Below are 13,060 nucleotides of genomic sequence, written 5' to 3' on the forward strand. Positions count from 1 at the left end.
TAGAGAAAGATTCTTATCCTTTAAAGAAAACAGTTCATGTGTTTTGTTACTTTGTTTTTCTCCCCAGCTTTATTGAGATATTGTTGGCATATAACACATTTAAGTTTAAGGAGTACAACGTGATGATATTATGGGTGAATATATTGCAAAATAGTTATCACAGTAGGGTTAGTTAACGCCTCTATCCCTTCATGATAGTTTTTTTATTTTTGTGGTGATAATTTTTAAGAACTACTTTCCAAACAACTTTCAAGTACAGATGACCCTTGAACAATGCCAGGGTTAGGAGTGGTGACCCTCAGTCAAAAATCTGCATATGACGTTAAAGTTGGCCCTCCGAATCTGCGGTTCCATTATCTGCAGATTCAACTGAGTGTGGATTGTGTAGTGTTATGCTACATATTTACTGAAAAGAATCCACGTGTAAGTGGATCTGCACAGTTCAAACCCATGTTGTTCAAGGGTTAACTGTATATAACATAGTATTGCTAATTAGTACACTGGATCCTCAGAACTTATTCATCTTGTAGCAGGAAGTTTGTAACCTTTGACCAGTATCTCCCCATTTTCCCTACCTTCTGCTCCTCAGATTTTAATGCAGTACCACCCAAAGAAAACTATCACTCATAAACAGATAACCCTTTGTTATCTTTGTACTGTTTACTTTAACTTAATGGCAATGTTCATGAAGAAGAACTAGAACTGTTCTCTTTCAGGATAATTCAAATAAATTTAACTAAGAATGGAAAGTAGAATTCCATAGTATTCAAGAGTGCATACACGTAATTAGATGTTATGGAATTATATCATAATACATAATATATATAGGTCATATCACAACACTGGAATAGAAGGGTGTTTTAATTCCTTATAAGGTTATGCCATCACATAGTAAAAGAAATTCAATAACTAAATGTTAAATAAGGCTTGGTTTACAATTTTAGTATGACAACTTAAGTGATGACAATTTATACTTAAAATAGTAAACTTTTATACAGATATTAAGGTAGTGTATTTACCTAAAAGTAAAATACAATGTGTTGCTGAACAGGTCAAATGGAAGTTGAATGGCATTACTGATTTCAGATTCTGTTAAGATATCAATGAAAAGTCCCTGAAGGACAGGCAGCTGCAAATGCAAACTGTAGCAAAGCAGGGATGTCAGAATTTGTTACACATGTTTATAAAGTAACATCCAATCAGAATTATTATTATTAAAAAAAAACACATTTATTTATTTATTTGGCTGTGCCGGGTTTCAGTTGCGGCATGCAGGATCTTCGTTGCCATGTGTGGGATCTTCGTTGTGGCATGCGGGATCTTTAGTTGCGGCATGCGGAATCTAGTTCCCTGATCAGGGATCAAACCTGGGCCCCATGCATTGGGAGCATGGAGTCTTAACCACGGGACCACCAGGGAAGTCCCCAATCAGAATTATTAGTAGCAGCCAATACATATACAGAGGCCTGCTAATTTTTAGTGACAAATCCAAAGATAGTCATCAGATTCAGCTCTCAGGTAGCATACTACCACATAATGATTTCTTATAAGACATACTAATTTTGCTAATTATATCCCACCCACTTCCAAAACGAACTTAAAATAGCTTACAATAAAAGAAGTTCAGATAACTGAATCTTAAATTAAACAACCAAAAAAATGAGGGACTTCACAATCAAGATACGTGTGTTGACAAATCTAAGCTAAGCATATGCTGCTGCAACTGCAAAGAAAAGTTAGCTCCAAGATTCCTGGTAGCCAAAGAAAAAAGGGAAAAGAATAAAACAAATAAATATGAATAAAGAAAGACATCTTCTGGGAAATCTACTGAATAAAAGGAGATCAACCTAGACTTGAACTTCAGATGAAAGTACAGGTTTTGAGGACAAGGCAGGTCTTCTGAAGAAGGTATTCGACAGTACTGTAAGGAAGACGGCCACACACTGCAACTGATCAAACAACTGTCCCAGGAACCAAGCAAAGTAGAGGTTATTTCTGTACTTGGCATGGTCAGCTTGCAGGTCACAAATGAATCATTCTGTAACCCAAATAATACAATCAAAGACACTGTCAAATGCGAAGAACAATGCAAAGCTGTTGACATGGCCCCAATGTAAGTATATGGGAAGTTATTTCAATTTTTACTTCTTGTTTGTGTGTTTTCTAAGCTCTTCAATTTAGGCTACATTTTAACAGGAAAGTAGGTATCACCTTAGAAAAAGAATGAGAAAGTTTTCCAGTATTGATAAATAGACCAAACTCATGATGAAGACAGTAAATGGACCTACTTGCCTAACTCTAAACATTTGTATATGATGATAAGGAAAGATAGAAAACATTTTATTAGGCACCAAATAACTTTGCTATTATTGTAGTTGTCGGCCACAGAGGTTATGTAATATTCCAGAACAGCTGCTAAAGGTCTCATCAGAAAAATGTCAGTTTTAATATCACAGATGATAGATGCTAAGAAATGGACATTTTCCAGGTTAACAGTGATTTTAGGTATCCAGAGTCATAATTAACTAGGACTGAGAGATTCTGTACAGAACTGTACCTTTTTCACTTCCACTCTTCTGTCTTGCCATTTCCTGCCTCAAGGCACAGATAGAAGCCTCCCGTACCAAAGCAGAGAGATCTGCACCCCTGTAATAAAAGAACCGTTCTTATTCATTTATTCTTAGACACTGCAAAAGCCCAGAAAAAATTCTGACAGCAATTTCTTTTTAAGTCACATATTAAACAATCAGGAAAGACACTAACCAATAAAGGTGGGATAAACTGATCATGGTCAGTAGGAAAGAGCTTTTAGTTTTCACCTAAAATATTTCTAACTTTCAGAAGACAGGAAATTATGAAGGAAACAATGCAATGAATCATAAATATTCCCATGCTAATCACTATGGATACCAATGATAATATAAAAAGTCTAAAACAACCAGTCAGTAGAAAGCAACTTATACATTATTTATTGTAAAATTTTCATTCACAAGGCCCTTGCTAAAGTGCTAACTGGCCCATTACCAGTATATACCATTAGTATATTACCTAATTTCTAAACTAAGCTTATATAAAAAATCATTTATGACCCCTAGTTCAAAAAAGGAAAATACAAAGGCTAAAAAGTCTTTCATGCACTTGATTCAAGCTCAACCTGAATGGATACATCATAAATTACTTAAAATATGACAAGAACTAACAAGCCTTCACTTAATGGTTCTGTGTAATATGCTGAGTCAGCATGGCTCTTGCGTTCAATGAAAGACATTGCGGCTGACTGGTGTTTCAATACATTACATCTTTAACAGGATTCTTACAGATGCTTTGAGAAAGATTTTGAATTGGGGGATTAAAAACCTCATTTCTAGACAAACATTTAACATATAATGTGACAATCCACATAACTAATAAAATTAAAGACCCACAGAGTTTAAATTATTAACTGAATCCAATCTTTCTGTTGGTCACGTTAGGTTTGTAACATTATTTAATAATCACACACATTAACCAATAATGTAACAAGTAGCTGAAGACTGCAGTATTATACTGCCTTTCAGACTGTGAAGACAGTGGCATTAAAACTCAAAACATACAACATTCAACTTTAACCCTAACCCATATTAACTGACTCCTTACGTGGTATAATCCAGAAGATTTGGCCCAGGGTAAGTTCTGCCATCAAAACTGCCTCTGCTACCAACTGAAAATCTTTTCAGATTTTAGCACTCAAACATGTAAACTACTCACTTAAGTCTTACTTTCTTTAGCAGTAAGTTCATTAATTATAGACTGGCATGCATTTGATTCCCAATGAGGGGAAGAGAGACATTCTCCTTAAAGGTAAGGTAGGGTTTTTACATACGCCCCTCACCACCACGGCCTGGGGGACCATTTCCCTTTCACTGAGACAGTCACTGCTTTCTTAAGTGAGCCAAGAGTCCTGACCAGAGTGCGGCAAATCTCTCAGGCGCGTTGGGGTTGAGGTGGGAGAAGAAAGATCAAGACTCAGATCCCTAGATGTTCATATATGAAAAAACTGGACATTAAACTTTGGATCCCGGCCACATGCCCTAAAAATGACCAGCATGGTTTCAAGTGGAATCATCTTAATAAGAGACGGTTATGTGGGCTTCCCTGGTGGCACAGTGGTTAAGAATCTGCCTGCCAATGCAGGGGACACGGGTTCGAGCCCTGGTCCAGGAAGATCCCACATGCCACGGAGCAACTGAGCCTGCGCTCTACAGCCCGTGCACCACAACTACTGAGCCCGTGCGCCACAATTACTGAGCCCGCGTGCCTACAGCCCGTGCTCCGCAACAAGAGAAGCCACCGCAATGAGAAGCCCGCGCACCGCAAGGAAGAGCAGCCCCTGCTCCCCACAACTAGAGAAAGCCCGCGCGCAGCAACGAAGACCCAACACAGCCAAAAATGAATGAATGAATAAATAAATAAATAAATTTATTTAAAAAAAAAAAAAAGAGAGAGAGAGACGGTTATGTGAAATTCTTCAACCAGAACTGGAAAGAACCGAGTGCCTATATCAGTACCAGTGGCTATGTTCCTTGGATATAAATTTACACTGCTGAATAATAGACTCCTGAAGACCTCAAAGATTAAAACACTGCTTTCCTTGACTGACTTAGCTTCAGAAAGCACATTATTTGACCTTGACCTAGAGGAATATCATGAACACCCTAGTATATTGTGGACAATCAACAGGGTTTTTTAAATAAGCCAGAGGGAGAGATGTCCCCTGTTAGTCCAATGTTAATTTCATTTTCTTCCCTGTGAACCAAAATTAGGAGAGTTAACAAATTTACTTAAAAACACATGTAGGAAACAACAAAAACAACAACCACCACACACATATGAAAGCTGAAGGCAGAAATATTTGACCTCCTGCTTTTACTACAGGCTGTGTGAATATTAACAGGTGTGCTGTGAAAAATGCATTCTGAGGCTTGAAAAACTTGTAGATTATTTTCTTTTAAATGCTGAAGCACCTCGATAATTTGGCAGCTGGTAATGAAATGTCTGCTTTAATATTCTGGAACGACAGAGACAATTTGTGAAAGGCAGTGATGGTGGTCAGGGTAGCTGAGTACCAAGACTGAACATATGAGAGGATTCCCCTTACTCCTGGGAACTCCTCAGAGCCTCAAAATGGGTAGTACCTTCTCTAAGAAGGAAGAAGGAGGAAAAGCCAGACGCTGGGTGCTTTACAGGATTCCTAATTTAATCCTCCCAACATCATTCTCCCTCATTTTGCACATGAGAAAACTGAGCCTCAGAGAGTTAACTGATTGGAGATGGAGATACTCACGTATAGCAATCACAGCGAAGGTCACCAGCAACTGCTTCCAAATTTACATCTGCATCCAGTGGGGGTTTGGTGCCATTCTGAGTAAGAGAGAAAAATCCACTTTCATTGAGGCTTTAAAGATCTATAATTTCCCACATAATAGGTTCTAAATAAATAGTAATGGCTGCTTGACTAAATGAATATAATTGGCTCCCAGACTAGTGTTACAGATTTTTACAAATTTCAATTTTGAGAAATGAGGTTAAGAAGTAGATCCCAAACTTGGGAAAGCTGAAGGCAAACAATTTATGCTGGTGAAGTCTGAAGAATCTGTAAGTACTATAGCAAAAACAAAACACCAAGAACAAAACCCACCACCCTCAATCTTTCCAAAGGTGAAGAATCACACTTCCTTTCCCTGATATGGCAAGTACATAAGCAGTGATTAGTTTTGATGTGCATACGTGCTTAGTTTTGGTGTGAGGCTGGCTAGGAAGGGAGAAATAGCATTGAACATGGCCAGGAGAGAAAAATCAGCAAACTGCTCTACAAAAAAAAGCCAAAAGCCCTCTGTGCTCAATGTGTTCTTTCCTAACCCTTTATCTAAAACTCAACCCTGACTTTGGTGCCAATTCCCCTTCAGCTCATACTAAGAGATGCTAGAAAGGACAAGTATCAGAACAGCCTTAGAATTCCAACACCACTTAACACGGTACCTTGCATGCATACAGTACATATTTAATAACATTTTTAGTGACTTAAACTGCAGAGGCAAACAAAACAGTTCTTAGTGACTTAAAGTACAGGACATTGTTCAGATGGTAGGTTTGTGAGTATTTGCTTTATTATTCTGATTTATTCTGATTCATAACTTAAATCTACACTGCATATTGTCTTTCCTTGGTAGCAAATATTACATGGAAATAAACAGTTTAAGAAGAAACACACAGGAAAAAAGTAAATAAACATATGTCATTAAGCCTCAAGTGTAAATATTAGCTCGGCAGGTGCTCCAAGCAGAGGGTCAGACGACCCAGCACCTTGAGCTATCACCTGCTTCTGGTCCATGCTCAGAGGGTGTCCTCTCATGTCGTCCCAGCTGGGCATGTTTAAGAATTTAATCAACTGTACATCTGCTAGCTGCTATTATTTGATAAAATGCAAATGTTCATCTAACACAGGTTCAAGAAACAGTTATGTTTCCCATTCAATCCACTTTGACCTGCGAAATAAACATGGGAAAATAAACTTTCTGTGTGACCTTAGGAAACAATCTTTGTGCTTTTTTCTTTTCTCCCTCTGGTTGTGTGTAAAACTAGACGGTCAGACTGCGCGATCCCTAAGTTTCCTTCAATCTCGTCAGTTAACCTTATGCGGGTAGAGGTGGGCAGTGCCTGAAGGAAGCAGGAGGCCAGCTTCTGTGGCTCTGGTAATGTTCTCTCTTTTACTGTGGTAAAATTTATGTAACAAAATTTATCATTTTAACCATTTAAAAATATATAGTTTAGTGGCATTAATTACATTCACGTTACTGTGCAACCATCAATCTCTAAAACATAATCAGCCACCTTCCCAAAATGGAACTTTGTTTGTGTTAAGGGACAACCCTCCCCTCCCCTACTCCCCCCCGCCAGCCCCTGGCAGCCACCATTCTACTTTTTGTCTCCATGAAATTAACTGCTAATATTCTTTCTTGAAGGTTTTGTTTATAAAAACGCATGAAGTTGGACATTTAATGATATGTCTACTTTTCTGTACGTGCATTATACTTTAATAAAAAGGTCTGAAAAGTGGAAATAACACTGAACAAGGAATTTAAAAACTTGAGTTCTGAAGTTCAAATCTGCAACTGAATGGACATTTGGTAAGGCCCCAAATCTTTATCGCGTATTTTCGTAATTAAAAAAACCCAGCATCGGGCTTCCTTGGTGGCGCAGTGGTTGAGAATCTGCCTGCCAATGCAGGGGACACGGGTTCAAGCCCTGGTCTGGGAAGATCCCACATGCCGTGGAGCAACTAGGCCCGTGAGCCACAATTGCTGAGCCTGGGCGTCTGGAGCCTGTGCTCCGCAACAAGAGAGGCCGCGATAGTGAGAGGCCCGCGCACCGCGATGAAGAGTGGCCCCCACTTGCCGCAACTAGAGAAAGCCCTCGCACAGAAACGAAGACCCAACACAGCCATAAATAGATAAATAAATACATAAATAAATAAATAAAATTAAAAAAAAAAACCAAAAGCCAGCATCTTTTTTTTTTAATTTAAAAATTTTTTATTTTTGGACACGCATCTTGTGGGATCTTAGTTCCCCGACCAGGGATTGAATCCGGGTTCACAGCACTGAGTCCTAACCACTGGACCACCAGGGAATTCCCCCCAAAACCCAGAGCCTGGCTTCTCCTAGGCGCACGGGCTTCAGTAGCTGTGGTGCACGGGCTTAGCTGCTCCGCAGCATGTGGGATCTTTCTGGACCAGGGCTCGAACCCATGTCCCCTGCACTGGCAGGTGGATTCTTAACCACTGCGCCACCAGGGAAGTCCTCTTACCATAATTTAAAAAAAAGGGAAGTTATGACCCATTTACACTATTATCCTGATGTTTAATCCTATAATTCTGATTAAGCATTACACGTTATGGAAAACTCAGCTTCAAAAAGTAATTCAAGATGTGCTACAACTTTTATGTTATTTCAATAATTACATCTATATTGAGTCACAGAAATCTATTCTTATAGCACATAATAGAGTCTGGAATCAGCAATGATTTTTATTCATATAGTTGAGTGGAAAACAAATAAAGAGGAAAATTAACATAATCGTACCACCATAACATGGTAACTGTTACTTTGCAATTTCTTGCCAGTCTTTGAACATATACATAGAAACACACATCTCTAAATGCAAATCAAAACTACAATGAGGTACCACCTCACAACGGTCAGAATGGCCATCACTAAAAAGGCTACAAATAACAAATACTGGAGAGGGTGTGGAGAAAAGGGAACCCTCCTACACTGTTGGTGGGAATGTTAAATTGGTGCAGCCACTATGGAAAACAGTATGGAGGTTCCTCAAAAAATTAAAAATGGTGTTGCCATATGATCCAGCAATCCCACTCCTGGGCATATATCCGGATAAAACTCTAATTCAAAAAGATACATGCGTCCCTACCATAGCAGCACTATTCACAATAGCCAAGACATGGAAACAACCTACATGTCCATTGACAAACGAATGGATAAAGAAGATGTGGTACATATATACAACAGAATACTACTCAGCCATAAAAAAGAATGAAGTAATGCCATCTGCAGCAACATGGATGGACCCAGAGATTATCATACTACGTGAAGTCAGAAAAAGAAAGATAAATACATATGATATCACTTGTATGTGGAATCTAAAATATGACACAAATGAACTTATCTACGAAACAGAAACAGACTCACAGACATAGAGAACAGACTTGTGGTTGCCAAGGGGGGTGCGGGAGTGATGGATTGGGAGTTTGGGATTAGCAGATGCAAATTATTATATACAGAATGGATAAACAACAAGGTCCTACTGTATAGCACAGGGAATTATATTCAATATCCTGTGATAAACCATAATAGAAAAGAATATGAAAACAAATACATATATTCTTTTATATATATAAAAAACTGAATCACTTTGCTGTAGAGCAGAAATTAACACAACATTGTAAATCAACTATATTTCTTCAATAAAAAAAGAAAAAAACACACATCTTTGTATCCTGTTTTTGTGAGATAAAGTTTGCTCATCAGTAAAACGGAAATAATATTCATTTGAATATTTAAATATTCAATTCAAACAGTTCAAAAGGCAGTTGCAAGGATTAAGCATATTCATATTTGTAAAGTACCTAGAACACAGTAAGTGCTTAATAAATATCACTTTTTATTATATCAGATATTCTTATCTTAGCTCATGAAAATTTAACGGATATGTTTCTTGGTGAGATGTTATATGTTTTAGTCTTACAGCGCACATTTTAAAAAACATATTGAGAATTTTGGGTCTCTTAGTGGAATTTTTATCACTATTTTAAAGGCTGCATATTACCTCAAAGCACTTGGCAGACATCAAATAACCTTTCTGGCTTTCCGAGATAAGGGTAAGTTTTAATGACATTTATAGGAAGAAACAGAAATTAAGAAAAAAAAAGTTCTACTTGTCCAAGGGGTTTTTAGTGATAAACCTCTTATTACCACATCATTACCAGAAACACCAAATAGAATATATAAAAAAAGTAGTATGTCATTGCTCGTTTTTCTCTTAAGAAACTTAGACTCCAAAAGATACTGAGAAGTTGCTCTGACCCACAGATCTTTAGATTTTTAGGACCAAGACTAAAGAATTTTATTCTAATTTCCCCCAAATATTTCAAGTATTAACTGGAAAAAGAGGAAATAGTATATATAAAACAATCTGGGGAATTTAAGTAAAAAGCCAGCAAACTTTGAAATAGAAAGGTTTATTAAACATTAAAAAGGCCAATTTTTCTCACTTTTGTCTGAGTCTTTATAAAGACTACCATGGGCAGGAGGTCTGCCTTGTGGACTCTGCCCTGAAATTAGAGATTCTGCTTCCTCTCCCTCTACCCTGCTTTAGCTTTAGCCATCAACAAAGATCTTTAAGCAAAAACATTCAAGGCCTCTGGAGGGAAAAAGTAAGATAAGGATGTGAAATGCAGTGCAAGCAGCTCTCCTCAGAGGGCAACAGAAAGTGCACCGTCACTCAGGCCAGTGCAGGTCCTTCCTCTGGAGCGGGCCTGAGAACATGACATGCCCATAACCGCTGCAAAAATACAGTCTAAGAATAAACAGCCAAAAGCCCTCCTTTGCCTTTAGCATAGACAGATGCTGAGAACTGACTATATAACAGTCTAAACCACAATCTCACAAAAGTTGCTTTTAAAGTCAAATAGATTTTTATCAAAATGTCTTTTTCTGGTTTCTTTTCTTTCTATAGTCACAACTTTGTGCATGGAGGCTGCCCAAAGGGCCTTTCTATCTAATTCTAGGCCCTTCCTCCTTAACCTCAACATTTATGCTTTTGTTTAAAAAAAAAAAAACCACAAAACATTCTCCGTACCCCTCCCCCCGCTATATGCATATATGCTCATGATAGAAAATTTGGAAATATAAAGCCACTGAGACAGAGACAAGCAGGCCCTGACATCCAGCAAGTGGGCCTTGGTGTTGCTACGAGCTGGCTGGGCCCTCACAGCTAGGCAGTGGTGCTCTCCTGTGGAACATAAACAATTTCACAGAACATCAACATCAGAGAAGGCCACTTCGTGACCAGGATGGACCAAGAGAAAAACAAGATTCCTGCATAATCATGTCTGAACACAGATAAAACGTGAACACTGTCCAAACCACTGAATGGTCAAACACTGCCTGTCCCGACTAATGTAAAAGACAGCTGCTTCTTTACCAATCACAGCCTTAGCCTTGGTCTAGTCTTCCTTCTTGGTAAGATTTATTAAGACCCTCAATCACAGAATGCCTCGTTTTTGAAAGCAATTCAGAGCAAAGCCCCTTAAACTCTTCCCAAACCTAACACAAACACAAATCACTGAAGCCCTTTCTAACATCCTCTTACTGAGACGCCCCACAGTTCTCTGTGGTGCGGGTCCTCCCTCACTTCAAAGAGAAACAAGCCCTGCTTGTTCAACTCCAAGTGTGTTCCTAGTCTCTGACTGGAGGGCACTGAGAAGGCAGAAGAAGTAACCTGTAAGCCTATCCCCAAGAGGCAAGCACTGTTCATATTTTGCTATGTTTTCTTCTTGACTTTTTTCTATTTCTTTATATAGTTGAAATCTCTAGGTTACTCAGTTGTCTTCATTTTTCTCCCTTTCTCAGGAATGAATTAATATGCCTGTTGTTGTTTTATAAACATTCATATTATCTTTTCATTAGAAGAAAAGCTCCTTATATGTAAGGACTATGTCTTATGTGTCTTAGTCTCCCCATAGTATACACACAACAGGGATATATTTAGTTTACAATAAATACTTGTTGACTGACTAGAAGATCATTCATTTAGTTTAATATTCTAGTATCTTATTTTCCTAATAATTTTATCTTTGAAGTGGGGCCTTTACCCCTGAGTCCAAGAGCTAACAATTTTAGCAAATAGCGCTGAAATTCTAGATGAAGGAAGTGTAAAGTTGTTCCACGGTGCTGAGTACCATACAGTGGATGACATACGTCTGGAAGAATGAGCCAGTCATTCTTCTGGGTCCAAATCTGTAAGGCCCTCAACACCAAATACCTCATGAATTATTACTCCAATCTTTGCCTTTAATTAGTGATCTCCCACAGACAAGTGTGAAAGTATCATCATTATATCATTATAACTATAAGAAATTTACAGAAACAAATTAGGATTGTATAAATGTGCTTGTGTGTGTATACATACATACACACATACGTTAACCAAAGCAATCAAAACAATATGGTACTGGCACAAAAACAGAAATACAGATCCATGAAACAGGACAGAAAGCCCAGAGATAAACCCACGTACCTATGGTCACCTAATCTATGACAAAGGAGGCAAGAATATACAATGGAGAAGACAGTCTCTTCAATAAGTGATCCTGGGAAAACTGGACAGCTACATGTAAAAGAATGAAATCAGAACACTCCCTAACACCATACACAAAAATAAACTCAAAATGGATTAAAGACCTAAATGGAAGGCTGGACACTATAAAACTCTTAGAGGAAAACATAGCCAGAACACTCTTTGACATAAATTGCAGCAAGATCTTTTTTGATCCGCCTCCTAGAGTAATGGAAATAAAAACAAAAATAAACAAATCTAACTAAACATAAAAGCTTTTGCACAGCAAAGGAAACCATAAACAAAACAAAGAGACAACCCTCAGAATGGGAGAAAATATTTGCAAATGAAGCAACCGACAAGGGATTAATCTCCAAAATATACAGACAGCTCATGAAGCTCAATATCAAAAAAACAAACAACCCAAACAAAAAATGGGCGGAAGATCTAAATAGACATTAACCAAAGCAAACAAAATCTCACTATCATAGTCTCTAATGACAGAGCCAAGGAAAGGGAGAGAAATGCCTTGATGCATTCATTATCAAAGTTGATTGATACAAAGAAACAAGTACATACAACTAAAGAAGGGGTTCTTAACTTTGGCATTATTGATATTTTGAGTTGCAAAATTCTTTGTTTTGGGGCTGTTTTGTATGCTGTAGGATGTCCAGTAGCACCATCACTCCCCTGCCTTGGTGATAAACAAATGTCCCAAGACATTGCCCTTGGGGTGAGATGGGTTGTTGGTCATGGTAAAACTGCCCTAGGTTGAGAGCCACTGAACTAAAGCAATGTGTTTTCATGGCTTTGACCACCAGCTATGTGCTGATGACAGGCGAAACCATAACCCAGCCAGAGGACTCCTCTGAACTCCCAACCACAGGACTAACATCCTGCTACACGTCTCCCCTTGGATAGTGCCCAAGCACCTGAAACTCAAATAACATCACCTCCTCATTCCTAAATCTCTTATGTTGACAGACACCACCATCTATTCAGCTGTTCAAGCTGAGAAATCATCTTCCTTTTTCTTTACCCCCCTAACTCTATAGTTAATCCAATGTCCTATTAATTAAAACCTTTAAATAGTCCCCACATCTATGTCCTCTTTGCTATTCCCCTGATACTGCCTTAGTTCCGGCATGCCTCATTTTACAACCTT

The 13,060-nt window shown here is 38.3% G+C and overlaps 1 protein-coding gene across 3 annotated transcripts in view; it reads right to left on the reverse strand.

Annotated features, from left to right (window-relative positions):
* The window catches only part of NVL (nuclear VCP like), a 99,437-nt gene that overhangs the window by 12,961 nt on the left and 73,416 nt on the right, over positions 1-13,060 (reverse strand). For all 3 annotated transcript variants that reach the window (XM_061187333.1, XM_061187332.1, XM_061187334.1), the window contains 2 exons: positions 5,324-5,400; positions 2,558-2,646 (listed from right to left, as the gene is read on the reverse strand). In XM_061187333.1, the coding sequence (XP_061043316.1) occupies positions 2,558-2,646; positions 5,324-5,400 (166 nt within the window). The remainder of the gene's footprint in view (positions 1-2,557; positions 2,647-5,323; positions 5,401-13,060) is intronic.

Source organism: Eubalaena glacialis, chromosome 3 (assembly GCF_028564815.1).
Source record: "Eubalaena glacialis isolate mEubGla1 chromosome 3, mEubGla1.1.hap2.+ XY, whole genome shotgun sequence".
Taxonomy (NCBI): Eukaryota; Metazoa; Chordata; class Mammalia; order Artiodactyla; family Balaenidae; genus Eubalaena; species Eubalaena glacialis.